This window comes from Coniophora puteana (genome assembly GCF_000271625.1).
Source record: "Coniophora puteana RWD-64-598 SS2 unplaced genomic scaffold CONPUscaffold_14, whole genome shotgun sequence".
NCBI lineage: Eukaryota > Fungi > Basidiomycota > Agaricomycetes > Boletales > Coniophoraceae > Coniophora > Coniophora puteana.
In genome coordinates, this window is record NW_006913066.1 from 441,497 (window position 1) to 466,378 (window position 24,882).

The 24,882-nt window shown below is 52.0% G+C and overlaps 12 protein-coding genes and 1 non-coding gene across 13 annotated transcripts; 7 read left to right on the plus strand and 6 right to left on the minus strand.

Annotated features, from left to right (window-relative positions):
* Window positions 1–388: 388 nt before the first annotated feature.
* On the plus strand, window positions 389–902 carry CONPUDRAFT_158264 (fungal pheromone STE3G-protein-coupled receptor; the record flags this gene model as incomplete). The annotated part of the gene is made up of 3 exons (XM_007775303.1): window positions 389–473; window positions 524–759; window positions 813–902. The coding sequence occupies 3 exons, from the start codon at window positions 389–391 to the stop codon at window positions 900–902; spliced, it is 411 nt and encodes a 136-aa protein (XP_007773493.1).
* Window positions 903–1,458: 556 nt separating this feature from the next.
* CONPUDRAFT_64657 (uncharacterized protein) lies at window positions 1,459–2,051 on the minus strand (the record flags this gene model as incomplete). Its single annotated transcript, XM_007775160.1, has 2 exons — window positions 1,459–1,895; window positions 1,946–2,051. Coding segments are annotated over 2 exons (543 nt in total), but the record flags the coding sequence as incomplete, so codon positions are not given.
* A 985-nt stretch (window positions 2,052–3,036) lies between these two features.
* On the plus strand, window positions 3,037–4,063 carry CONPUDRAFT_25060 (phosphoglycerate mutase-like protein; the record flags this gene model as incomplete). Its single annotated transcript, XM_007775105.1, has 7 exons — window positions 3,037–3,175; window positions 3,229–3,260; window positions 3,316–3,326; window positions 3,380–3,423; window positions 3,471–3,667; window positions 3,725–3,929; window positions 3,975–4,063. Coding segments are annotated over 7 exons (717 nt in total), but the record flags the coding sequence as incomplete, so codon positions are not given.
* Window positions 4,064–4,164: 101 nt separating this feature from the next.
* CONPUDRAFT_111054 (uncharacterized protein) lies at window positions 4,165–5,304 on the minus strand (the record flags this gene model as incomplete). The annotated part of the gene is made up of 3 exons (XM_007775304.1): window positions 4,165–5,037; window positions 5,091–5,200; window positions 5,255–5,304. Coding segments are annotated over 3 exons (914 nt in total), but the record flags the coding sequence as incomplete, so codon positions are not given.
* A 504-nt stretch (window positions 5,305–5,808) lies between these two features.
* CONPUDRAFT_130739 (amine oxidase catalytic domain-containing protein) lies at window positions 5,809–9,039 on the plus strand (the record flags this gene model as incomplete). The annotated part of the gene is made up of 10 exons (XM_007775305.1): window positions 5,809–6,522; window positions 6,571–6,762; window positions 6,814–7,134; window positions 7,182–7,212; window positions 7,271–7,556; window positions 7,646–7,664; window positions 7,757–7,880; window positions 7,930–8,237; window positions 8,289–8,504; window positions 8,569–9,039. 10 exons carry the CDS (start codon window positions 5,809–5,811, stop codon window positions 8,890–8,892), a joined length of 2,535 nt encoding a protein of 844 aa, XP_007773495.1. The 3' UTR covers window positions 8,893–9,039.
* Window positions 9,040–9,084: 45 nt separating this feature from the next.
* On the minus strand, window positions 9,085–11,335 carry CONPUDRAFT_92939 (hexose transporter; the record flags this gene model as incomplete). The annotated part of the gene is made up of 13 exons (XM_007775306.1): window positions 9,085–9,215; window positions 9,269–9,357; window positions 9,407–9,425; window positions 9,482–9,604; window positions 9,659–9,714; window positions 9,772–9,872; window positions 9,927–10,077; window positions 10,134–10,521; window positions 10,572–10,634; window positions 10,693–10,773; window positions 10,831–11,010; window positions 11,057–11,109; window positions 11,160–11,335. 13 exons carry the CDS (start codon window positions 11,333–11,335, stop codon window positions 9,085–9,087), a joined length of 1,611 nt encoding a protein of 536 aa, XP_007773496.1.
* A 906-nt stretch (window positions 11,336–12,241) lies between these two features.
* CONPUDRAFT_168815 (ubiquitin) lies at window positions 12,242–12,892 on the plus strand. Its single transcript, XM_007775307.1, has 5 exons — window positions 12,242–12,325; window positions 12,381–12,398; window positions 12,450–12,479; window positions 12,534–12,616; window positions 12,672–12,892. The coding sequence occupies exons 1-5, from the start codon at window positions 12,308–12,310 to the stop codon at window positions 12,754–12,756; spliced, it is 234 nt and encodes a 77-aa protein (XP_007773497.1). The 5' UTR covers window positions 12,242–12,307; the 3' UTR covers window positions 12,757–12,892.
* Window positions 12,893–12,939: 47 nt separating this feature from the next.
* Window positions 12,940–13,641, minus strand: CONPUDRAFT_21331 (uncharacterized protein; the record flags this gene model as incomplete). Its single annotated transcript, XM_007775104.1, has 2 exons — window positions 12,940–13,160; window positions 13,203–13,641. Coding segments are annotated over 2 exons (660 nt in total), but the record flags the coding sequence as incomplete, so codon positions are not given.
* A 459-nt stretch (window positions 13,642–14,100) lies between these two features.
* CONPUDRAFT_168817 (uncharacterized protein) lies at window positions 14,101–16,324 on the minus strand (the record flags this gene model as incomplete). The annotated part of the gene is made up of 3 exons (XM_007775308.1): window positions 15,932–16,324; window positions 14,359–15,881; window positions 14,101–14,298 (listed from the first exon to the last, which is right to left on the minus strand). Exons 1-3 carry the CDS (start codon window positions 16,110–16,112, stop codon window positions 14,101–14,103), a joined length of 1,902 nt encoding a protein of 633 aa, XP_007773498.1. The 5' UTR covers window positions 16,113–16,324.
* Window positions 16,325–16,520: 196 nt separating this feature from the next.
* CONPUDRAFT_t105 lies at window positions 16,521–16,599 on the plus strand. Its single transcript has one exon. It is a non-coding gene; the product is annotated as a tRNA-Arg (tRNA).
* Window positions 16,600–16,827: 228 nt separating this feature from the next.
* Window positions 16,828–18,563, minus strand: CONPUDRAFT_76635 (uncharacterized protein; the record flags this gene model as incomplete). Its single annotated transcript, XM_007775309.1, has 4 exons — window positions 16,828–17,118; window positions 17,169–17,855; window positions 17,914–18,200; window positions 18,254–18,563. 4 exons carry the CDS (start codon window positions 18,561–18,563, stop codon window positions 16,828–16,830), a joined length of 1,575 nt encoding a protein of 524 aa, XP_007773499.1.
* Window positions 18,564–19,293: 730 nt separating this feature from the next.
* Window positions 19,294–21,805, plus strand: CONPUDRAFT_84893 (MFS general substrate transporter). The gene is made up of 13 exons (XM_007775310.1): window positions 19,294–19,597; window positions 19,657–19,676; window positions 19,734–20,040; window positions 20,127–20,344; window positions 20,401–20,501; window positions 20,557–20,594; window positions 20,642–20,715; window positions 20,766–20,843; window positions 20,900–21,067; window positions 21,138–21,211; window positions 21,265–21,288; window positions 21,341–21,437; window positions 21,490–21,805. Exons 1-13 carry the CDS (start codon window positions 19,417–19,419, stop codon window positions 21,700–21,702), a joined length of 1,593 nt encoding a protein of 530 aa, XP_007773500.1. The 5' UTR covers window positions 19,294–19,416; the 3' UTR covers window positions 21,703–21,805.
* An 885-nt stretch (window positions 21,806–22,690) lies between these two features.
* On the plus strand, window positions 22,691–24,650 carry CONPUDRAFT_139667 (sulfide-quinone oxidoreductase). The gene is made up of 9 exons (XM_007775311.1): window positions 22,691–22,904; window positions 22,960–23,075; window positions 23,134–23,141; window positions 23,196–23,554; window positions 23,605–24,137; window positions 24,194–24,297; window positions 24,356–24,377; window positions 24,430–24,462; window positions 24,510–24,650. Exons 1-9 carry the CDS (start codon window positions 22,784–22,786, stop codon window positions 24,561–24,563), a joined length of 1,350 nt encoding a protein of 449 aa, XP_007773501.1. The 5' UTR covers window positions 22,691–22,783; the 3' UTR covers window positions 24,564–24,650.
* Window positions 24,651–24,882: the final 232 nt, after the last annotated feature.

The window sequence follows — 24,882 nt, forward strand, 5'->3', positions numbered from 1 at the left end:
GACCCTGACACCTCCTAGCCCTTCTTCGTCCTCGATACCTTGTACTTGTGCCTTCGGCACGTCAGTCCCTCTCCTGTTTTATCGATAATCTGACAGCTCGCTCCATGCTTCGTCGTTTTCGTGCTTCTGCTCATCCGCATCCGCAAGTTCGCGCGCCTGTTCCTTTTACTTGCATGTCAACGCCGTCGAGAGGCCGCCCCAGAAGAAACCAGCATTTCCTGATTTAGTTCGACGACGAGCTTCGCTTAGCCAATTAATACGTCGTCGAAAAGATGCAAAGTAAGGTTGACATGCAGTCGGATCCGTCGGTTTATAAAGGGCGACGCCTCAAGAGGGTTTCCGAACTCACTCCTTCCCCTTGTGTCCGCTGGCGGAGACGACGTTCATTATGTTTCCTCTCAACCAGCTATTCTCCGCTTTTTCTTTCTTCGGTGTTGTCTTTGCTGGGGTACCATTAATTTGGCATCTTCAAGGTGAGCTTCCCGAGCCTTATTTCCTTTCAGCGTCCTGACGGAATTGGTAGCATGGAATGCCGGGACGTGTATGTACATGATCTGGACAAGCCTCGGATGTGTTGTCGGGTTCGTCGACTCCATTGCCTGGAACGAAGATGCCTCGGACAAAGCCCCCGCGTGGTGTGACTTTGCCGCTCGTTTCTTGGTTGCTGGCAGCGTCGGGATCCCTGCTTCGGCATTTTGTATGAGCCGGAGGCTCTACTACCTCACCACGAGTCGCGATGCTTTAAGGTCGAGTGCGCAGGTTCGCTAACTTCAGAGCTGTGTTCTTTGAATTTTGGGCTCATGTGAACCCAGCGGCAACGCGACTTGGCAGTCGATATGTCGATCACCCTCCTTATTCCTCTGGCAGTCGCGGCAGCGGGTGGGTTTATCGCTTCGAGCTAAGGATGTTCCCTCAACTTCTGTCAACAGCATTCGCGGTTGAAGTTCACCGTTATGCAATTTTCGGATGCGCCAGGAGCGTGTTAGAGAACGAAGGGTGGGTGGAGGCTGCAAAGGAAAAGTGGGGCAAGCGGGGAGCGATAGAAATATGTCCCTCTCGTGGCGGTGGGGCGCACATAGGCGGCGCGAAGAAGGCGTGTTTCTCGACTGGAGAGGGACGCTCTGGAGAGGGACGTGGAACACGTACAGCCGGCGCGAAGGAGGCGAACTTCTCGAATGGAGATGGACGAGGAGAGCGTGGAGCGTCCCTGTAGCGTGGAGGAACACTGTCATCGGACATGAAGTGCTTTTCGAGATAGGCGAGGTAATCTGGGACCACGTCGCTATACCGAGGGGGCGGGGGCTGTTGTTCGGATGGTGGGCGGCGGATGTCGAAGAAGGGCAGAGAAACGCTTCGTAAAGAGCTCAAGGAGAAAAGGGAGATGCCCTCGCCGCCGTTGCTTAGAGTCCTGAGAAACCGTGTATCAGCAACTTGATGGACAGATTCAGACAGCATTGCTTACCCTGTCTTGGGTGAGAACGTTACCGAAAACCATATTGACAGCCCGTCAGCAACGATGCTCCCAATCTCCCGGAACACCTCCTGCGCCTTCCGGTAGAACTTCAAAGCCCTTCGATCAAACCCAAAGCACGTAAACATAATGAAAGCGCATATGGGATAGATCCACCGAGCCAACTCCAGCAATATCCGCTCCGCAGGGAAGCTTCGCCATTGGGCCGCAGAGTATGTTGGAATATCACCAACAACTACGTATGAAACCATGTCGCCGCTAGAGCTGATGACGATATTGGAGAGCCCCAGAGGGATGGTGCAGAGGATGACCAAGGAAATCCACGCCATAAGGCACCAATACTGCCCAGTGGTCATGTGTTTACTGTCTCGGAGCGTCTCGTTGATAAACGAGTTTCGTCTCAGCGCGATACGAAGTGTCAGGCCTGTCCATGTCTCAGTGCCGTTGATGGACAAGGAGGACGGTAAGGCTTACAGACATAGATCGCTGATGCGATACCAAAAATAAAGGGCCACATGAACACGAGCAGATAAGAGGCTGGAGTGTTCGCGGTGATCGGGTAGCACCCAATTTGTTCAATGCCAGCTTACGATTCTCGTCTCTCTTCTCTCAGGGCGTATTTGCCGGCGCGTCTGGTGTCTCGCCCTCTTGTCCCGCGTGTCTCTAATTACTCGAGCGAGATTCCGGGTCTGGCTTGACTATGCTCACCGATGGACATTCTTTATTAAACGACTATCAACGTTTCAACGACTACATACCCCACTTTGCGTCGCTCATTTCTCACATTTTAGACATCGGACTATCTATATCACCGTCGTTTCAAGCTGCATAGAATCATCGCCCACGTATACTCTACCTGCTACTATTTACCCTCTTTCTTTCTTTTTCCTGTTTATCTTTGGTTTATCTTGGTTCGGATTCATCAGACATTGTAGCATAGAAACACCACTTTATATACCTCTTTCTTTATTTTTGTTTCGGGTTGCATTATGTATTTACTATCTCTTGCAAAAGTTAAGGACCTTTTGTTACGTACTGTACGTATTGGTTTCCAAAAATTCTTACCTACCTAATTTTATAGAATTCAAAAAAAGAGATGGGCTCGTCGGAGTGGAGCGCTTGAATTCGGGCGCAATAAGCCGATGTTACTTCGGACCCCGACGTAACGGAATCATGCCCAAGCTGAGAGTGGCACCCCTCGCCCAAGCTCTCAATCGAACCGTGATGACACCCTCGAAACAGTCCGAACATTCATACCATGTGCGCCGCCTCCTGAGTGTGCCTCCCTGCATAGGTCGAGGGCAAACTGGATCCTGAAGCTGGCGATCTGACCGACCTGATCTTAAACAGGCGCAATACGGCTACTTCATCGCGCATACCAGTCTACCAGACGTTGATAGGGCGCTAGCTCACCATGCAGTACGTGTTGTGCTGTTCAAGGAGCTCGAGTAAAGATGGGCTGAACCAGACATGACGGGATAAACCTGTCATATATAGCAAGTGGTAAGTGGCCAACTATATGGCTCCGCTTTCCCAGCTCGATCTCTAGCCCATGATCCGTGTAGCCTCCACGATTCGGTCTGATAGATAGGTCCCCCGATCGCTGGTCCAAGTTAACAGAAAAGGTCGAGAGGCTGAACTCGGAATCGGAGGAATCGGAAAAATACAAGGTCATCTTCCTCGGTAGACACGGAGAGGGTGTCCGTGAGTGCGAGACCGTTCTTTTGGCCATGGCTAGGTCGTAACAGGCCTCCCAGATAATGTCGCTGAAGCGAAGTATGGCTCCAAGGTAAGGGGGCAATTGCTTCTACGCGAGCTGCTCAATGGACCTTGGGTATGTGCAGGAGTGGAACCGGTACGTCATAGCTTCGACCAGCTTGCCACAGTCGCAGGGTGACCGTTTTCCAGGCATTGGGCAAGAAAAAATGGCGACGGGAAAATGACTTGGGGCCGTGAGTACTCGTTTGAGGTTATTTGAGCTCAAACAAATGGTTTCTAGCGGACCCCGAGCTGACCAGCCGCGGCGTCAGCCAGGCTGAACTCGTCAATAAGTATTGGAAAGACGAGAAAGAACGACAAGCGGGTCTTCCAGAACCCGAGATGCTTTACAGTAGCCCATTCACGCGCGCGTTGGACACATGCAAAATCAGCTTTGCGGACATACTAAGTCGCGGACAGAAGACGCTCGTTGTCGAGGTCTGATATTGCTTTCTGTGGTATAGCCAAGTTCTTATTCACGAATCCATATGCCAGAATATTCGTGAGCATAATGGGGTAAACACGTGCGATAAGCGTAGGACGCGCTCATATATCGACAAAAGGTTCCCTGAGTTTGATATCGAGGATGGGTTTACGGAAGAGGACGAGCTGTGGGAGAAAGATAGGCGTGAAACAGAGGAGGAGATGGAAGACAGGGCTAGGAAGGTGATGGACCTAGTTTTTGAGAGACCAGGCACTTGTGAGTACGACGCACGCAACGTTCTGGATGGTGGCTGAACGCGAGCAGTTGTCAGCATAACTGCTCATAGTGGTTGGGCGAGGGTTGCTCTGCGCGTGGTGAATCATGACGCTTATAAGCTAAGCACTGGCGGTAAGCATTCTGTCAGAAGGGTCCAAATTTACCGACTATTGTATAGGTGTTGTGACCATGCTTGTGAAACAGACGCGATCCGGGACGGCATGAACGTCTTTGGGGATTCGGTTACATTTCTTAAATCTCAACTGGGAGGTCCTATCGAGGCACAATATAATGTTCAATGGAAATTAGACACGTTGAATTCCAAGCAATGTAACTACACGGGTAGAATGACACCTAATCATACCTCGAGCCCCGGCGCCGCGGTGGGCTGCGTGACCTTGATAACGAAGGAGATCTCCTACCGCCTCCCCCACCACCACGACCTCCTCCGCGACCTCCTCCCCAGCCGCCGCGGTGAGGTGGAGACTCCCGTCTCGGCGGAGGGGGCCGTCTGTCCAAATCTCTCGCATCCCTCCCCCGGTCGAAGTCGCGATCGCGTCCAGCAAAGTCACGCCCGCGTCCTCGTGGCGCCGGTGGTGGAGCGTCAGAATTACCGCGCCAGTGTCCGCCACCACGGCCAACTGGAGCTGGAGCATGGACGGGACCACCCCAGCCGCTGTCTCCCGGCCGACCTCCTGCCCTCCATCCATTCGCGACCGGGGGCGGGGCACCAGCGCCTTTGATAGTTATCTCAGCGGGAGGCGCAGTACCCTTGGGAAGGAGAATGGCGATACAGAGGTAGTCGCCGGGCACGAAACGCAGCTCGTCGAGCGTACGCTCCTCGCGCTCACGGGTGGACAGGTTGCGTGCCTCGCCGTCGGTGTCCTCGACAAGGCGCGGGGCGGGGGCGTCGAGAGAACCGGGCTCGCCGAGGATGTCGCGCGAGTAGACTATGCCGAGGTCTTTTTGAACGAAGCGACCTTTGTTCGCTGCATCTGCGTACACGGCGCGGAAGGAGAAGCGCGCGAGAGGGTGGCGGAACTCGGCGGTCTGGCCGTTGGGAGCGTCGCGGAGGGTCGTTAGGAGTTCGCGAAGCGTGGCATCTTTCCTGCAGGGGGTTGATAATTTAGACATTATGTGAGCTGATAGAGATCTCCGTACCATGTAAAGAGTTGGGATTCGTCTGTCGTTGGAATTGTACCATCTTCGAACAAGTTGAGCTTATGGAACGTGCCGACTTTAACGAATGCGCGAATGAGGAACGGGGTCGTCTATAAAGCCAGGTTAGTTCACAAAGTCAGCCCTCAAGCTGAGCTGTTGCTCGCCTTCTCCCTCAAGACTATGGGTTGGCCTGACGCGGTTGTGTCCTCCATCTCGGCCATGGCGGAGCAATTCAAAGGTCTTCGGCGCCAATAATTTCTCGTAAGTTTCGTATGTAATTGCCAAAAGAGGTATGTTTCAAAATAAATAATCAGGAAATGTCCTCGCGACTTGTCATAAACTGCGGTATTATGTCTGCCGAAGGAGACTACTAGGAAATATCCAGTGGATGCTCCTCTGGACTTTGCGCTTCTGCTTCAGGCCGCCATAAACTCGAGCTCATACCAATAGTCAACACGCTATCATTAGCCAACACATTACCGGTTACCGTTCATCCGAGTTTGCCCCTCCCAAATCATGTCCTTTGCCCTTCTCAAGATCTATCCAAAAGTATCGTCGGCATGAGGTTGTTATCAGCACTCGGCTCAGGTGAGTCAGGTCATATTCTAGGAACTGTCCCAGGGGGAAACCTTACGCCCCAATCGTCCCGCAGGCTTCCCTGCAATACATATATGCGCGTTCAAACGGTTCCGACGTTATCAGCAACTTGACAACAACCATGCCACCTCGCTCAAGGACCGTCAAGGGTGTCAAGAGCGTCAGGTTTGCTGACACTCCCGAATCTGCATCGTTCCGACCAACCGGGACTGGAACGCTAGCTCGCCGCTTTGGCCTGCTGTTTGCCGCCATACTCACGCTCGTCGTCCTATCCGTCATCCGTATCAACCCCACGTCCTTATCGGCCAAGCTTGGCGAGGGCGAAAACATCGTGGATTATGATAGACCAGACGATGACTTGCAATTCTGCGCGTCCAGTGTACCCCGCGGTGCGCGTCCCCCGGCACCTGTCAACCCGTGGGCGCAGCTCAGCATGTACGAGCTCGTCGACGTGCAGTCCTGGCTCACCCAACCCGGGCTCGGCCTCAACCTCAGCTCTGTCGACGAGCTGCACCCGGCACTGAACTACATCTACATGATCAGCCCATACCCACCGTCTAAGGCCGATGCGCTTGCGTACCTCGAGGATCCCTCTGAGAATACCATCCCCGAGAGGCATGCCCGCGTCACTATTCATCACGGTGGAGTGGAATACCCAGTTATCAGGGATTATCTCTTGGGCCCGCTGCCTACCAATGAGAAAACGCGGTTGAGGCCGTTGGAGGACATATACCACAACGAGATCAAGTTCAATGCACGAGGGGTGGACGTTAAGGACTGGAACCTGGGAAACTTTATCAAGAAGGTCACCGAGCCTATCAAGGAGGCGATGCAGGTATGTGGACACTGTCTGGGTTAGACTGTCGATTTACTGTTTGGGTAGGTCCTCCTTGGTGGTGCCCCAAATGATGGGATTGTCCCTGCCGGAAGCGGACCGTTCAGCTTTGACGGATCGTTCAGGCGCATGTGGATGGGCTGGAAGAGGGATACATCAGGCTTCTTTATGCACCCGTTGAACCTTTTCCAATACGTTGACTTCAGTGGATCTGACCCCTCTCTGTGGAAGTTGTCGAAGGTATCTTGTTATTTATCGCAATTATCCGCTTTACCCAATTCTTACTTTCAGCTCGTTTATGATGGACAAGTTTTCTCCAACACCACCGAGTTCATGGATGCCTTTCACAATGGCGAGCTCAATCCCGTCCCCACTATTTCGCCAGAAGAATCAGATCTGTCGTGGAGCACGCGTGTTCGCAAGGGCCCTAAACGCGACCTCGATGATCTACCTGGTCCCCGTGCAGTCTCGTTCGGTGGCGTAAGGTTTAGGGTTGACCAAGCTACTCAATACGTCAGCTGGATGGGCTGGGGAATGTATCTTAGTTTTGACAGAGACATCGGCTTGAGCCTGTGGGATATCAGATTTAGAAACGAGAGGATCGTCTACGAGGTCTGTACTTCTGCACTATTTTCCAACCCATGCTGACTCTCAGATAGCTGGCTCCGCAGGACGCTCTAGCGCAATATGGTATGAGGTCCTGCCTTTCAATTGTGCTTCCTGTTTACCTTAAAATTCGTTTGCTCAGCTGGGAACGATCCATTTCAATCAACGACGGCTTGGCTTGATCGCTACTTTGGCATTGGTCTTGCCGTGCGGGACATGCTCCCTGGCTATGACTGCCCTCATGAAGCTGTGTTCTTGCCCGCAACTACTTATTCATCCGCCGGTATATTCTCTCGCCAGAAGGGCATCTGCGTGTTTGAGCAAGATAGTGGCCGGCCTATAACCAGACACCTGGGCTATGAGAAGAACGAATTTGGTGCAGTCAAAGGCTACGAGCTTGTCGTCAGAAGCATTGCGACGCTTGGCAAGTGAGCTCATTCTTTCCTTTAAAATTTCGACAGACGTTGACGGGTTCGTTTTAGTTATGATTACCGTAAGCACTTTATGTGACTGCGAGAATGAAATTTGCGTTGATTGTTTTCAATGTGCTATTCAAATCTCAGTGGTGAGTTGTTTCCAAATCTTCGGGTTTTTGTCGCGTTCAAGTCGTTGCTTATCATTTTAACAGTTCGATTATATCTTTCACCTGGATGGAACCATTGAAGTACGCGTCTCTGCGTCCGGTTATTTGCAAGCAGGCTATTACAACCCTGATGCCCTAGATTATGGAACTAGGATCTGGGAGACCACAAGTGCGTTCGTTGCTTTCCATTCAAAACACATTATCTCACATTCTCGTAGTGGGAAGCCTTCACGATCACGTCATCAATTTCAAGGTCGACCTCGATGTTGCGGGAACCTCGAATTCCTTCCAGAAGACCACGCTGAGCCAAGAAGAAATAGACCAGCCTTTCTACGACGAAGATTGGGGGAGCACCACTATCCAGCAGCGAATCGACCGGGAATTTATCGAGACCGAGGATGATGCTCGGGTCAAGTACCCAACGAATTTCCAGGGAGGATACTCGATAGTGAATCAGGAGGAGAAGAACAAGTGGGGTCACGCTCGAGGGTATTCCATTCACCCCGGTTATTCTCCTATCCACAGCGTGAGCAACCTTCCAATTTTCTTCGAGTATGAAAATTCAATGGATATACAGACTCTTGTTGGCTCCAAGCGCCTGCTGAAGAACGCGGATTGGGCACAATACAACCTCGCCGTCTCCCGTCGCAAGGAGACGGAACCATCGTCAAGCAGTATGTGGAATATGAATCTACCTGGCGCTCCGCCTGTGGACTTTGCTCAGTTCTTCGACGGCGAGAGCCTCTCTCAGGAAGACCTCGTAGCGTGGATCAACATAGGGATGCATCATTTGGTAAATTTACACGCCTACCCTTCTGGTCATCTGGCTTAAATTTCTATCTCCCTTTTCCACGTAGCCCCAAGCCGAAGACGCGCCCAGCACACGCACGAATACGGCAACATCAAGCTTCTTCCTCTCTCCGCTTAACTACTTTGACCACGACGTGTCGATCGAGTCCATGAACGCGATCCTACTCAACATGCCCACGGAGCCCGGCGCGCCGTTCACGTACGACGACTATGGCGTCAAGCCGCTGCAGTGCGTCCCGCCTGCGGTGCCGCCGTTCACCTATGAGGCGATGCAGATTTTCGATCTGGAGGGCAAGGAGGTCCCTGCGGCAAGCGTTGGGGAGCTGAGGAAGGCATCGGAGCTGTATCATCGTATTCAGGTGGAGCTTTAGAGGTCAACAATTGGGCACTTCTACATGACTATGAGCTGAGTTTGGATAGAGGATCTATGCGCGCTGTTGTTGGCTTAGACTTGCTATTGTGTATCATTTATGTGGAATTACTACAATGTATCAAAATTTATCGTGCAATGAGCCTACTTGCTAAATGACCGCAACATAGACCACAACATCAGGGGGATAGTTTCAACTGTTGACCTCCTCAACCTGACTGATTCGTTCCTTGGACTCATCCTTATGGGTATCTGGCGCTTGCTCTTGGTGTATCCCCTTTTCGATGTATTTCGTTTGCTCTTCGCGATGTTTTCCCTCGTAAACTGCAATGGTAAACGTCAGCGAATGTGACAAGAAGGAAGTTTTGTAAACGTACGGAAGGTAAGTTCTTCGATCGTGAGTTTGGACGTTTCGGGGAAGACGAAGTACACAAAGAGGACTTCAAAGGTGAGCCATATGCAGTAGCTGTGACCCGTATGAGTACAAAAGTGCTTAATGGAAAGCGAAGTTTTACCTGATGTAATACTTCCAACCTGGAGGTAGAAGTTTCTTTAGTACATGTTCTTTTTCCCGTGATGCTGACACATACCGGCGTTATTGATGCCTATAGGATTTACGAATTGATTGAAGAAACCGGCGGCGCGTCCCCACCATTGGAAGACCGTGATGCCTCGCGCTCGTACGTGGAACGGGAAGAGCTCGACCAAGAACGCTAAAACAGCGTGGTTGAGTAATTTAAACAAATGAATAATGGACCGGCACTCACTGTATGTCAAGGCATTGTACCCAATATTATACGCCGGGCTGTACATGTATATGAAGCTATGCAGAGTTAGCACGAACCAAATTTAAATGAGTCCGCAAGCAGATAGCACCCACGCAAGGACAGCTCGAGACGACGCTTTACTTCCTGTGCGACTATATTCTGCGCTCGAGATAGTCCATGCTGTGAAGACGAGGAGTAAAGATATCGTGCAGGCCTGCATTGATAATGTGGTCAGATTTAGTGTCCATTGGAAAGTGACATAAATTACCAGGTACATCATCCGCCGAGGGAACCGGGATACTGTCAGAGCGAGGAACGTAGCGTTTACTAAGCCCCACAAAGTCATGGAGAGGTTGATCAAATTCTTGGTACGGTTGTCCGTGATACCAATGTTCTCCAGAATGGGCGCCAAGAAGTAGCTGAAGGAGAAAATATGAGTCATAAGCACCATTCTGAGAGCGGCTAGAAACCTCACGATGTCAACCCATTTCCGCTCCACTGCGTGAATAGGCCGAGGAAAGAACAGATAATCAACCTCTTCCTCATCCCCGATGTGGCAACCATCTCCCTCCAGCTTATCCGCGCGCCCTCCAGTTCTAACTCGAGCGTCTTCTCAATTTGGGTATACTCCGCCTTTACGAACTCGGAATTCGCATCGCCCTCCGCATGATACTTGACGAGGATAGCCAAGGCTTCCTCGTTCCTTCCTTTCGATATGAGCCAACGCGGCGACTCCGGAAGAAACCATATGAAGGCGACCTGAAGGAAACTTGGAATTATTTGCAGTACAGACGGAATGCGCCAGGCCCAGTTATTTTTCATCGCAAATGTACCCAGCGTAACTCCAGCTGCGACGATGGAACCTAAGATAGCAAGGTTAGAGAGGTCAGCAGGGCAATGTATTTGTACCCACCAATGAAGTAACAAGAATTGAACAGAGATCCCATGATTGCTCTTTCTTTTGGATGGGACAATTCTGACGATCAAGATTCAGCCAAAACGCTCGCCGGAGCTGACTAGAAACCCGAACTTACCTCCAATCAACGACGTCGCCGCGACGATGGCAAACACTATACCAAGTCCTAGAATGAACCGTGCTATGATGAACATAGCAACTAACGTATTTACTGTTAGATCATAATTCAGGGTGCAAGAAGGAAGAAATGGCTTACGATTTTGAGCTGCAGCCTGAAGAACCGCCCCAATAATCTCAATAATGCTGCCAAATAAAATGGCATAACGACGTCCTAGTCTGTCGGTGATGAGTGGGACGACTGGGACGGCCACAATTGCTCCCAAGGAATACATCGCCGACATGAGACCTAAGAGCGCCGAATGCGGATTGTGAAAAACTGAGAATATGTTAGAATCCGTATAGACACATAGCACGAGACCCACAGTCGAGCCAGGCATCGACAGCCTGAAGGCCATTTAGCATAGATGCGTCAAACCTGGTTTGCATCAAACCAACAATATATGTCACTGCAACAGGTAAACTCACCCACTCGTCATCTCAACCGCAAGGCAGGTCGGAAGCATGGTTAAGTACAACAGCCTGAGGTTCCGCTTCCGGTACCATGGTGTCGTGTCTTGCTCAGCTAGACGCGAAACGAGATTGTCGTAAGGCAGCGTTTGAACATCTGGAGACTCCTTGAGCTCATCTCGACCGGATCCCATGGTCGGGAAATGGGAGGGCAATCCGGTGATGTATTCTTTGGTGTCTAATAAGCTGCCCTGTAGTTTGCTTTAGAGGTGAGATTCATCCAGGTATTCTCCGAGCCTTGCCAAGCCGAGGACAGTTTACGCGTAAAGCGATGAACCATTTGAGCATGGCCGTCGGACGGAAGCAACATGAGAGCCAAATTGTAGGATGGCTTGCCCCTGGCACATGTCCCATAAGCGCCATTAACCCATGAATATCCCTCTGATTCATCGGGGAGTTGCCGGAAGTCGAATAAAGAGACATCAGTCTGGACGTTGAACTTTGTTGCTAAAGCAAAAAAGGCATTAAGATCAGGTCATGCCCGTGGAAATGAACTCTGAACAGAATGAGACGCTCTAACCCAGAGAGTATGCATACAAACATCTTTGTCTCTCCCAGTAGTTTGCGCGGGTGAAGTCCGGAGTAGCTCTGATAATTTTACTTGGCATCCGGCGCTCCATAGTTCACGAGCATCAGAAGACCTCGGCATAGTCTGGTACATCGAGCCGCTTGGAGACTAGTACAGAAGCGACCTATTGAAAACATTCGAAGAGGTTATGAATGTTGCTTGAATATAGCCTCTTCGCGAGGAAGCTATAGATTACGGTCTGTCCTTGAGATTGTCGGCAGGCAGTATGGGGCCATTGAACATTACGCACGAGGCGTTGTTCCGCAAATTCGCATTTTCGGCGCTTGGTGTTGCGCGCCGGAGAAGTTCTATCCAACAGAGCTTGCAAGCAACTTGGCAAGAGGAAACAACAAACGGCGGGCGCTTCTTGCAGGCGCCAAATCAAACTTCGGGGAACAAGCACATCACGTGCCACGCTGCTCAGTCAGTTATCCGGATTTGGGAGCGATCCTATCTGTCTTTCGCGCTTCGACCTTGTCCAACTTCTCCTTGAGCCACTCGTTACTTACCAGCTCGCGCCTAATCATATTCACTCAACATGCTGATCAAGGTCAAGGTAAGCTCATGCACCGTCCAAGTTTCCAATCGGATCGACTGATCACTTTCTGAAGACCCTCACTGGCAAGGAGGTAAATGGCTGCAGCGAATGCAGTTTCGCAAAACTAACTGGAACATGACAGATTGAGCTCGACATTGACCCTGAAGATAAGGTGCGTGTCCTATAGTATGCACGGTGGCTCGCCGAAACTGACGCGTTGGCGCAGATTACGCGTATCAAGGAGAAGGTCGAGGAGCAGTCCGGTGTGCCGCCACAGCAGCAGAGGTTGATTTTCAGCGGGAGGCAAATGTGCGTGATCCCATTTTCTCGCCTTTCACTTAATCATTTAGACCTCGATATTCAGGCCGGATGATAAGAGCGCAAAGGACTTCAACATTACCGCTGGCGCAGTCCTGCATCTTGTTCTTGCTCTCCGTGGCGGCTGCTGAAGCCACCTATGGTTCTAGGACTCATCCGACCTGCCTGTATCCACTATCTACCAACTAGCACAAGACCATGAATCCAATGTACCACCCCGTCGTCCCCTTAGATCCAACTAATCTACTGCTCGTCTGCTGACCCCCCAGCTCAAAGAAAGCGGCATGTATGCGTTTACCGACACATCAGTCCGCGCCCCCGACAATGTCTGCGCCAGGCAACAACCATCTGAAGGTGATGCTCAGCCTCGTTCCTCGCTTGACCCATTCCGGCGCCTCCTGGCCATCCTCACTCTCAACTAGATCTTCCAGGTCCCTCTTGATCCCGTGCGTCCACTTATACCTCGCATCCCCTGACAGTATCACTAGACTGTCCTGCGGCAAGAACAAGCCATAATGATCGGGGCTTCCCTTCCCTTCGGCAATATTAACGCGTTCGAAATCCATGACGCAGCTACTCCCGAGGCTGACCCCCATGATTCCATCATCGAAGCGCCTCAGCAAATCAACATGGGGAGTGATCCCCTCGCCGGAGTTGTACAGGTTGATGATAGCCTGGCGGGCACGTGATGGTACATCAGGGGGTGGAAAAAGGAGGGTATGGAGATCGTGTGGGACGACCGGGTGCAGCAGGTCCCGTAAGGCATACAGCAGTGAGATCAGAAAAGGCGGGAGCCCGCTGCCCATGCTGCCGGTCGTCTCCGAGGTTGTACGGCCAAAAAGCATGACCTGGTTGACGTCCTTGTCGCGGAAGTAAGAATCCATGCATTGCTGCAGGACATTGTCGGCGAGTTCGGGTGGAAGTCGGATGGATGGAAGGTGCAGCCCCGGAATAGGTGGTGCCTTCCGCGAAGCGACTGGCAAATCGCGGGGCTCGTCGAATAGTGAGTCCATGTCGGAGTCGTCATCGTCGGGTTGCAAGTCTTCTGCTTTCCATTGGACATCTAGCTCAGGAAGAGGGGTACCAGTCATGGGTGAGGAGTGCCAAACTTTCGATGAATGCATCATGGCACGAAAGCTTTATGGACCTGACCGGTCACTGACGGAATGTTCAGTTGTAGAACTCCGCTGTCTCCGGCCAGTGCAGGGTTATTTTCAATCAGCCTGTAAGTACTTGGGCTGAACATGAATGCCAGCAGTGGGAAACCAGAGGAGAACCGTAAATTGAGCGTAAATCGTAGTACTAGTGGTGGGCTGCGCATGTCTAAGTCTGATGTAATGAATAAACGTGAGGCATCCATAAGGTTATCCAGTTTGAAAGATGAAAGCAAGTGTCGCGAGAATACGGAAGATCATAGCATCGAAAAAAGCAAAGCAAAGCAAAGCAACCAAAGTACCGCAACCGGAAGCTAGCCTTTAAAGACCAACCTCGCCTCGAAGCCTGTCCCTAACCCTGACCAGGGCTTTGCCAAGTTCATTGGCACCATCACCATCGTCACCCTCGCCCCAGAACGTGTTCACATCGTCAAAGATAATATCTGCGATACCTGTATCAAGTAGCAACGTCCGAAGAGTGTGATGTTGTTTGAATTTTTCATAAAGAACGTTTTCCATCTAGTCGCGAATCATCATCAGCAAGGTTTCCCATCATACTGTAATCTGCAGCACACTCACAATCCTGAGGAACATCGCGCCCCAATCCGGCCGGACGTGCTCCTGAAAGCTCGCCGATAACGGGTACATCTCCGTCACCTCTGTGGTCTTGCGGATGCGCTCCGCCAGATCCGGCCGATTGTTGATAAACTTCATCGCCTCGAGCAGGTGCAGCGCCGTCGGGTAAATCTTGTTCTTCCACATAACGCGGTGCGGCGAGTGATTCACGAACCCAGAGAATACGCCCTCGTGGTTGAACCGCACGGGCTCAGACGGCTCCATCTCGCTGCCACCGTCGGGCGGCGGCGGGAAGCTCATACCCGCGGTCTCGTGCGGCACAGCGCCCGAGGGCGGGACGACGATGGTGTGCATCGTGTTCGCGCGCCGGTGTGAGCCCTGCCGGCTGCTGCTCCGGCTCCCGTGCCCGCGCACCGAGTTGCTGAACGTGCGGAATAGCCCAGTTGCACCGCCGCCGCCACTACCACCACCACCACCACCACCACCACCACCTCCACCAAAAGCAAAAGGATCGCTGGCTTGCTGGTTCTTCTTCTTACGCTTGAATAGCCCGCCGAGGCGTGAGACCGAGCCGCCGCGGCCCCGGTCAGACGTGTCGATGTCCGTGTCGGAGAAATGCGCCTGGAGCATGCCGTCGATCTCGTGCGGCAGGCTCTGCAGCACGGCGCGGTACGGCGTCTTATTCCAGATGTCTGAGGGCGGACGGGGCAGGGGATTGTGCCGGCGCTGGGGGAAGAGAGGCGGCCCGCCCATCGTGCCGGGCATCATTGGTGGCGGAGGACCGTGCATACCGTGCATACCGTGAATGCCGTGCATACCTGACATGCCTGGCATACCAGCTGGCCCAGGCATACCGGGCATCCCGGGTATGACACCGGGTTGTGGCATATCAGGTGGGGGCGTTGGGTCTACCGGTTGTGGAGGCGGAGGAGGATGATTTGGTATAAAGCCTGGCGCCGCTCCTGCGTGACCTCCAGGGCCAGGTGTAGGCGGAATAAAGGGCTGACCCCCTGGGCCAGGCGTGGGCGTCAGGTTTGGTCTGTAAAAATCGGTGAATCGCGGACGCCCATCCGGCGCGTACGCGGGCATAGCTGGCGGCTGATACATGTGGTGCTGAGGCATAGGTGGCTGGGGCATTGGCATTCCTCGTGCGTTGGGGTCGCCGGGGATTACAGGAGCGTCATTGGGATTGGCGGGGATGTAGGGCTCTGGTTCGGGATCTGACTCTGACTCTGACTCCGACTCTGGCTCTGGCATCTGCATCTGTGGGGGAGGGGGCTGCGACGCGGGATCTGGTACGACTGGCTGCGGCGGAGGTGGTGGTGGTGGTGCAGCATTGGCAGGAGGCGCGTGCATGCGATTTGGTGGGGGAGCAGTGGCTCCGGGTATGACTGGTGCTGAGGCATTGTGTCGATGCTGGCCTATAGGATATCCTTGTGCCATTTGAAAGGGAGCAGGAGGGACCATGCCATACTGGATGGGAGGATAATACGGGTTCATCTGAGGATAGGGGACATATTGTGGGTCTGCGTGGGCTGAGCTTTTAAAATCTCAAGGAGAAGACAGGACCACATACAATATCGAGCAGGTGGATAACCTGGAGGTATGACAGGATACGACTCGGAGAAGGCTCTGTATGATTCGGAGAGGGCTTTCCGTTTGCCTCTGCGCTTCTCTGAGGGGTACAGGTATTCAACCGGCAGATCGGTATCGCTGGGATAATGCTGTCCTCGATATTTCGATGTCTTGTTGCCCATGGTATGTTACAGAGGCCCGAAAGACTTAACTCAGTTGTTTAAATCCAAAACGCAGCGGCACGAGGTCCGAAGATGTGTCGGGGTATGAGGTTTGGACAGAAAAACGTTGCACACTGACGCCGTTGCACGAGGCTCCGTGGGGATGCGACTTGTTGAAATCAACAGGCACTAGCACCTTTAGGGTATCTGCAAGAAGATGCGGGGGTATCACGACAAAGAGCGAGAGGAGAAGCGCGTCTGCGCATGAGGTCGAGAAACATGAACATGGACATGTCCGATCATTGACGTAACTCCGAGATGAACTTGGCGAGATGGTCGGAGTGTATCATCATGGCATTTAGGACATGGATTTCTGAGCAACTCAGCTACGCAGAATATCATTAGCCTTAGGGCCCTTGTTTCTCAACCGGCCGCCTGGCGAAATGGCATCGCGTCTGACTACGATAGTGTGATCAGGAGATTGCAGGTTCGACCCCTGCGGTGGTCATTTTTGCTCTTCATGCTACGCGTGCATCCTACGAAGCGGACATGCGTTGTATGTTTTTGGCCCAAGTTTACCTCATCGCCTTACACATTAAACACGGTGTTTGTTTCGCGACAATGATGATGCACCTCGCCGATGCTAGGTATCAGCTTTAAATGCGTCTCTACGCGGGCTGCTATCACTGGATCGGCATTAAAAGGTGTGTAATGTGACATGGTAAACCCGAACGCCTCAGGCAGAGTGCTTCCTCTTCTTGCCTTGCACGTTGCTCACTCCATTTTGCGCGCTGGCTTGACCCGCTACCTTTGCGACGGCTTGTCGGCGAACTTTCTCGGGCACCTTTTCCCAGTACAGATCTTCCTTCTTCCCTTGCATCAGCTCAAGCTCCAAGGGAGCATTGTCGTCGCCAGGCTCTGCTGCTCTCCCCTCGTCGTCCAGACCATGGGCCTGGACGACGCGGTTTTCTTGAAAGTATGCGACGAGTTGTGTTGCCGAGGACGGAGATGCAAGCCGAAGATAGCACTACAGCCGGTTAGCCGAGAGGCTTGGAAGGCAGCTTGGGGAAGACCTACGGAATCCATGCCCTTGCTGAAGTCGACATAATCGATACCATCTAGTTTCGAGCCCGAGTCTATTGAATGGAGTGCACGGGAGAGCAGTGTGCGGATTGTAGTCTTGTTTGTTCCACTGTGAAGTTTGCGTACGAAGACGAGACAGTCGACGGGGTAGGGCGAGGAGAGGGTGGTGGCCCTAGTAGGAGGTAGTCGGAAGGCAGGCTCGCCCGACTTCCCCGACTTGTCCAAGGCAGTTTTGCCGTTTGTACGGGGAGGTGGTACGTCGTTGGTTTGGTGGAGAATGTCATCGAAAGAATTGGAGGTTTCGTTTGATGAGACAGTTTGCTCTATGAGCGTTGCCTGATATGTGAGGTACTGCTCGTTCAGTTTATCCCACCTTTCTTTCGACAGCGTCCGCAACCCATATCGCACAGCATCTTTTTCGGAGGTGGGCATGTCGTCGGAGAGTCCACCTGCGCGCTGGCGCCAAGGCCATCGTGCCAGGAGGACTTCACAGTCCTTGAGGTGTGACAGCGTTACAAGCGCGAAGCCTTTGCACTTTGGTAAGTTGTGGGGTCCATCTAGGTGGTGTGGTGGAAGAGTTATGTGTTGGATCGATCCAGCGTCGTCCCTCAGCTGGCTGAGAAGAGCCTGCGTGAATCTCGCAATCCCAGGCACTGAGCGGTATGTTGGGGGAATATTCTCCTAAAGCAAGTTCACGTCAACACCAAAATACCTTTGCAAGATGGTGTGTATAGCTCACAATGTATACAATACGCGCATCCCACTCAGAATGAGAAAGCCTCGACCAAGACGCATCCCGCAACTCCTTCCAGTCCGTGCGCCGCACCTCGTAACCGCCAGCCTCCCTCTCGGCCCTTCGAGTGTAGCTGTTCCACGAAGCTGTTGGCAAAGCCACCATGCGCATGCGGACTTCGATCGACTCGGCCGCGTGCTGCCGGAGCGCCTTGATAATCATGGCTTCTGAGATGTCCTCCGTCAGCGCGTCACGTAGAGGGCGCCTGTTGACCAGATAGCTAAGAGGTAAAACTTGATAGGACCCATCAATCATGTACGGAGAAACGAGCGGGGAAGACACTCACAGCCGGCGTCTTCATCGCCATTGATGCATGTCTCGTCGAGGGCGCGGCGTAGGTCCGCATTGAGCCATATTGAGTAGTCAGATAGAGCGAGTAACACCAATGTTGATAGGTCTTCCGTATGTGGGAAAGCACGAGAAGTGGTGTTTTCTGGCATTTTGCCTTCGCCCCTGTCATTGTATGCCGTCACGGTGGGCTGGACGGTTGGTAGAGGAGCGGGTGCGCGTGAGCCAGATGGGCCAGCAACGGCGTTCGTATTCGACGCGCCGGATTTCTTCACGGAACGAGGCACGAATGCGAAAGGAGCAGACATCTTGTGGAAATCGTAGGAGGAGTTTCCTACGAAGAAATATGAGCAAGAGCCTCGGGAACAGCAACAATGACGCGGTGCTCCGGTTGCAAATTACAACTTTCATCCAGCTTGTCATAAGTGATGGCTCCAGCGGCTATCGTGCTCGCACAAAAACCAGCAAGGTTCCATCACAGCTGTCGAGTGTGCTAGTTTCGTCTTTACACCGCGTTTTGGTGGCACTGCCAAAGGCAGCCAGTTATTTGAAAAGAGACTCACCCTGCCAGTGGTGCGGCTTGGGCTACCACGAGTAGTAGGGATAATGACTTGGAAGTTGGAACACAGAAACTTTTTACTTCGCGTACGTAAAATGTGGATGCCGGTGTGGGACCGAATGGTGTTTGATGAGGCTTGTAGAACGCACTTTTGAGCGGAGTGCCTGTTGTGGTGGACGTCAAGACGCGACTGACGCGCACATTGGCGCGTGTGGGTCGTCCGGATCCTTTAGTGCTGCATTGCACAAAGTTTACTGAGATGCACACGGACGACGGGCACCTTGGTGCCTGTGTATACGCCCTATGGATCTCAACAGGAAGGATTCTGGATTTGTTCAAGGGAGCCGATAAGCCATAGCGTCCAGCCACAGGTATGAGTTGGGTATGAGCGCCTTGGTCTTCTGACCTCCCGATAAGCGTGTCCAGGTCCGGGGTGTAGAAGCCGAACCTCGCTGTTTATTGGCCCCACATCCATCCTCTGATTGACGACAGGGACGGGCGCACTGTGGGTAGCATCTAGTCCTACCTTGTCTCCCGTAAGCCTTTATAGATTGCGGAAGATAGTCGTAGGCAGCACCCACGTTTTTCACACTCCTGCCGCCATGTCCAGGGCGCCTGCTCCAGAGAATCCGGTTCTAGACGCTGAGGTCGTCGACGTGAAGGCGGACTCCAGCTCCTCTGGTTTGGATGTTGTGGTATCTCCGGACAAAGGGGAGGTCCCGCTCGCGGAGGTCAACGTAGAAGAACCTATTGTGACGAGTAAAGAACTCTGGAGCTACTATCGTGAGTTGCTTGACTCTGGTCTACGTAGCTATGGGCTCACAGCGCCGCCTTTCCAACAGTGTACTACAATGGCGATAACGTACGTACTTTGCCCCCCTGTCCAACTAAACGCTTATGGACCTTCGGACCACTGTAGGGCGTCGGACCGAACGGATACACCATGACGCTCTTTCAGTCCCTGGCGACGGCTGCAGGATTCGACCCAACACAAGGCCCCGGCTCGACTTGCACGTCCTCAGGCCCTTGTGTTCTCCCATGGGGAAACGGTACCAAGGCCGTCTCCAGCGTCGTTCTTGTCGCAAACGGCGTCTGTTTTGCTATCATGACAGCCATCTTCACTACCATCGGCTCCGCAGCGGACTACGGCACGTTTGGTCGCTGGCTTCTTCTCGCTGTCACTGTCATTTGCTGGGCGGCTCAGTATGCGACCATGGCGCTTACTTGTAAGTCCTCGTTCCATCCCGTGAATCCTGGGATGAGGAGCGCAGCTATATGCACCCAGACTGACTAACTTACTTTTGCCTATTAGCACCGGACCGGTGGCGTGCTGCTATGGCACTGTATATCATCGGCTTCGTGACATACGGAGCGACTCTGGTATTCTACGCAGCCGTCTTCCCGCGGCTTGCACGCAACACTCAGCACGCGCGCACTCTTCGAGAGAAATTCGAGTCAGGTGAAGTTTCACCGGAGGAGTACGAAGTCGAGGAAAGTCTTGAGAAGAACAGGATTAGCAACATTAGTACCGTAAGTGAATCCTTTTCACATTGTCATTCTAGCTTAAAGTCCTGACGGCAACACAGACACATAGTAACATTGGGTATATCATCACGTTGTGTCTGAATCTGTCGCTCTTGCTTCCTCTTGCGAATAACCCGCTCGTCGACAACTATGTGCTAGTCTTGTACGTATTTCTTGGCGCTGAATTTACGTAGAAATCACTGATTGTACGCCGGTAGAATCAACTCTTACTGGGTACTTTTGGGTGTCTGGTGGTGTATGTCGACTTCTATGTTGTGACTTCGGGATCCTCACACTCCTCAGTCATTTACCAGGAACCTCGCCCCGGCCCTCCATTACCCAAGGGAGAGTACTACATCACAGTTGGGTGGAAGCAGGTATGCCATCATCGTGTGCAACCCTCCCTCAGTGTATTGACCCCCATCAGATCTGGGCTGCGCTCAAAACTTACAAGGACCTCCCGTACACTTTCATCTACCTCGTGTCATTTTTCCTCCTTGCAGATGTACGCCACTTTCAATTGGCAGGCGACAGTAATGCTAACGACGCGTTCATTCGCAGGGTCTGAACACCACTGGGACGCTGGTGTCGATCTGCCAGAACGACAAGTTTAACTTCTCGTTCTTGCAGAACACATACCTGGGTCTTGCGCAGGCGATCACCTCCACAGCTAGCACGCTTGGATTCTGGTACATCCAGAAGTGGTGGAAGATCAGCACCAAGAAGATGGTAAGCGCCACTTCGAACGATGTGTGCTTCCGTGGTGGGCTAATTTGACTTTATGTTTTATGTAATATAGTTTGTCGTCACCAACGTCGTGACGATCTTGATCCCTCTATGGGGTATGATTGGTATCTGGACAGATAAACTCGGGTGAGTACAACAGCTTGACATCTTGAGTGAGCTGTGTTTACATAGTTTATTAGGTTCCATAACGTGTGGGAGTTCTGGTAATCAGCTTTTTATTCGCGCTGCTTCATGTTGCTGATTACCCGTTAACAGGGCTTACAACGTTGTATTCGGGATTTTCCAAGCCCCGTATTACGCTTTCTCTCAGACCATGATGGCGGAGCTCAGCCCTCCCGGCTTCGATAATATGGTAGGAACTTTTCGATTTATATCACTGGATCAGACCATTTACTTCTCTTTAGTTCTTTGGTCTGTTTGGTCTCTCGAACCGCGCTTCGTCCATGGTCGGACCCAACGTCATCCAAGCTATCATAGACAACACCGGCAACAACTGGCAGGGATTCCCGTTCCTCTTCGCGCTGTGCACTGCCGCATCGCTGGTCATCTGGTTCGGAGTAGACGTGAAGAAGGGTAGACGGGACGCTGTTAGGTGGGCAGCGGCTGCGAGGAGCTGAAGAGTAGTGTTAATGTCATATCTGTGAGATATCCCATGTTGGACTAATCTGGGGACAGTCATATTGATAATTTTGATATTATGAGGGGTTGTTTTTGTTTAGGGAATATTATTGGATAGTTTGGATGTTCGTCCCATTTCTGTGCTTCCTTATTCGTCGAAGACGTGGTGGGTGTGGACGTCTATTTCCTTCAACACCCGTGACTTTCGTACTTCCCCACTTCGCCGTGCAAGCCCAAGGCAGAGCTTGGCCTGGTTTATCGATATCCTCGTTGACTACTTCTCATGGTTCAGTACAGGTCGCATCCGGCCTCAGTTCGCATTCAGTCTCTCATCACCCATCTGCCATTTCTGCGGTGAGTTCACATGACTCGGGTGGGAATTCAATAGCAGCCACTTCTCTCGGTTTTACGGTCGTCTATACTGAGCAACATGTTGTCTCTCGGAGCTCTGTGGATCTCTCGGCACTAACCCTGAGCGCGATTATCAACGGCCTCCTGCTTATGGCCATGTATGCGAGGCTCGCCAACTTAACGTCACGGCTGGTGCTCTGACGGTATCATCCGTTGTCCCGGACGAAGGGCCAGAAATGATCCGTGTAATCTACACTCCTCTAAATGGTATCAGGCTCATGATCTCTGCTCTCGGTTGATTCTATAATCGTCTTCGATCAGGACTGACAACAGTGGGACCAACTTAACGCTGCTGAAGACAACTCCTGAGCCTGTCGATCACTGTGCCTTCATCACCGCTAGCATAAAGTCTTGAACGGCTTCAAATTACCCGAAGACACGTCGCCCGAAGTCAACCACCGACAGGTCCAGGTAAAGAAGAGTTCGCACCCTTTCACACCCCTAGTTTATAATATGTTTTCGCTTGTCTCTGAATTCCGAATTCACCTCTGCACCCCATGGCGCGGACGGAGATACCATGGTATTCCGCAGCACGTGTACCGACCGCAGGAGGTTCTGTTCTCACCAAAAACTGGGATAAAATGCTGTCAAGGGACCCACTAGATTCAGGCCGAACTTTCAAGGAACTTCCCCTCAGCAGTCGTCCAAGACCTTGTGTGTTGACTCAATATGCTAACTCTATCGCGACGTGGGATGTCTTCAACGCTGTCGCATACGTCCAAGGTCGTGAGGTCTTATGCCACTGCTCTTGATAGCAAGGACAAGTATAAGGTCGTCGTCGTAGGTGGAGGTGAGCTGGTAATTTTTTCTCCCGTAAACGACGACAATTTTTACAACTTAAACAGGCTCTGGCGGATTATCGGTCGCCAACCAGATTTATAACCGCTTCAAAGCTGCTGGAAAGACGTTAAACAACGACGACATCGCGATCATAGATGCTGCAGAGTTTCACTACTATCAGGTACGTTCGGGATCAATAAGGGCTTGATGCTTCTGGGCTGACATTTTCTGTCGACTAGCCGGGATGGTAAGTTGACGGTGTCATGGATCTGCAGGGTGATCATTGAGCTTATCTATCCAGGACCCTCGTTGGCTCAGGGCTTCGCCGGAAAACCGAGTTCAAAAGGTCACTCCAGTCCTTAATTCCAAGTCACTTGACGCGCATCCCCGAGAACGTGCAATCGTTCTCTCCTGAGCAGTCGGCCGTCAAGACCACGAGCGGCCGGACGCTCTCTTATGACGTACTTGTCGTAGCTTCTGGCATCAAGCCCAACTGGGATTCTATCGCTGGACTTCCAAGCGCACTTGCGGATCCTTCGTCCGGCGTCTCCTCCATCTACTCTTATGATACCTGCGACAAGGTCTGGAAGGATGTTGAGGCTCTCAAGTCTGGTCGAGCTCTGTTTACCCAGCCTGCAGGTGTCATCAAGTGCCCTGGTGGTACGTACTAGGAATCATACAAAAGCAACCGTGCCTCACCTATCTTATAGCCCCTCAGAAGATCATGTGGATGACCTGGGACAGGTACCAGAAAACCGGGCGTGGCAAGGACATTCAAGTCGACTACCGCACCGGCATGCCGACGATGTTCAGCGTGAAGAAGTACTCTGACGAGCTAAACAAACTCCGCATCGAACGTGGTGTCGGAGGCGAATTTCAGCAAAACCTCGTTTCTATAGATGCCGGCAACCGCAAAGCGACCTTCCAGAAGACCGACGGATCAAAAGTGGTGGAAGACTATACGCTTCTCCACGCTGTGCCTGTGATGGGTCCCATGGACTTCCTCAAGGGCTCTCCCATTGCTGACGCTGCTGGGTGGGTGGAGGTTGACCCCGCGACTTTGAGACATGTCAAGCCGGAGTATGGGAACATCTTTGCTCTCGGAGATTGTACGAATCTACCTACCGCCAGGACTGCCGCTGCTATCACGTCGCAAGCCCCCGTGCTGACCGAGAACCTATTTTCTGTTGTCGACACGGGCGACGTCAGCTCCGCCAAGTATGATGGATACTCCAGCTGTCCGGTAGACCTCGTATTACTTCCCGCTCTCGTTAAGATGCTAACATGTACTGCACGTAGCTCCTCACTGGATATGGCGAGCTGATGCTGTGCGAGTTTAAGTATCCCTTCGTACCTAAAGAGAGTTTTGCTCAGTATCTCGGAGATCAAACGAAGCGCAGGAGGTTAGTCTATCCTACAACTTCCTTTGCTACCTACAATTAACGTTGTTCCTTGATTTAGGATCTTCTATCATATGAAAAAGGTAAATTAAGCTACTTTCTCCAGAGACTTCTAGCGCTCACCGTCACGCTCAGGACCTCTTCCCTTGGGCCTACTGGAACAGGATGGTATGTCAGATGAAACTCACGCCATCAAGTTTTCACATTCTTTTCAGATCAAGGGTACCTGGTATGGCCCCAACGGTATTGTCCGCCCGAAATTCTCATGAAGAGCCGGAACCTACTGCATCGTGTACATGATGGCAGTTACATATGCCTACATGTATGATTGATATTCGTTGTATTGCTAATATAAAGTCCCAATCTCGCTTATTGGAGAACATCTGGGCATGGTTGATGATCAACCGTTAGATTGGTTGATCAATAAGCACATATTTTGAGCCGTCAGTCGACAACACACAATGACTTTACACTGGCAGCAGCACTTCATGGAACGACAAAGAGAGATCGACGGAGTGAACGATGCTTCTCTGTCGAAAAGATACTCTATCAAAGAGTAATTTGTACATTCTCCATTGTTGCATCACG

Excerpts from the sequence above, each read along its gene's own strand:
- CONPUDRAFT_139667 (XM_007775311.1), top strand. The coding sequence starts at position 22,784 with ATGCTAACTCTATCGCGACGTGGGATGTCTTCAACGCTGTCGCATACG. Across the intron at positions 22,905-22,959 it reads GGTCGTCGTCGTAGGTGGAG|GCTCTGGCGGATTATCGGTC; the intron begins GTGAGCTGGTAA and ends CAACTTAAACAG. Across the intron at positions 23,555-23,604 it reads TGTCATCAAGTGCCCTGGTG|CCCCTCAGAAGATCATGTGG; the intron begins GTACGTACTAGG and ends CCTATCTTATAG.
- CONPUDRAFT_84893 (XM_007775310.1), top strand. The coding sequence starts at position 19,417 with ATGTCCAGGGCGCCTGCTCCAGAGAATCCGGTTCTAGACGCTGAGGTC. Across the intron at positions 21,212-21,264 it reads ATCTGGACAGATAAACTCGG|GTTCCATAACGTGTGGGAGT; the intron begins GTGAGTACAACA and ends ATAGTTTATTAG. Across the intron at positions 21,438-21,489 it reads CTCCCGGCTTCGATAATATG|TTCTTTGGTCTGTTTGGTCT; the intron begins GTAGGAACTTTT and ends ACTTCTCTTTAG.
- CONPUDRAFT_168815 (XM_007775307.1), top strand. Across the intron at positions 12,480-12,533 it reads ACATTGACCCTGAAGATAAG|ATTACGCGTATCAAGGAGAA; the intron begins GTGCGTGTCCTA and ends GCGTTGGCGCAG. Across the intron at positions 12,617-12,671 it reads ATTTTCAGCGGGAGGCAAAT|GCCGGATGATAAGAGCGCAA; the intron begins GTGCGTGATCCC and ends CTCGATATTCAG.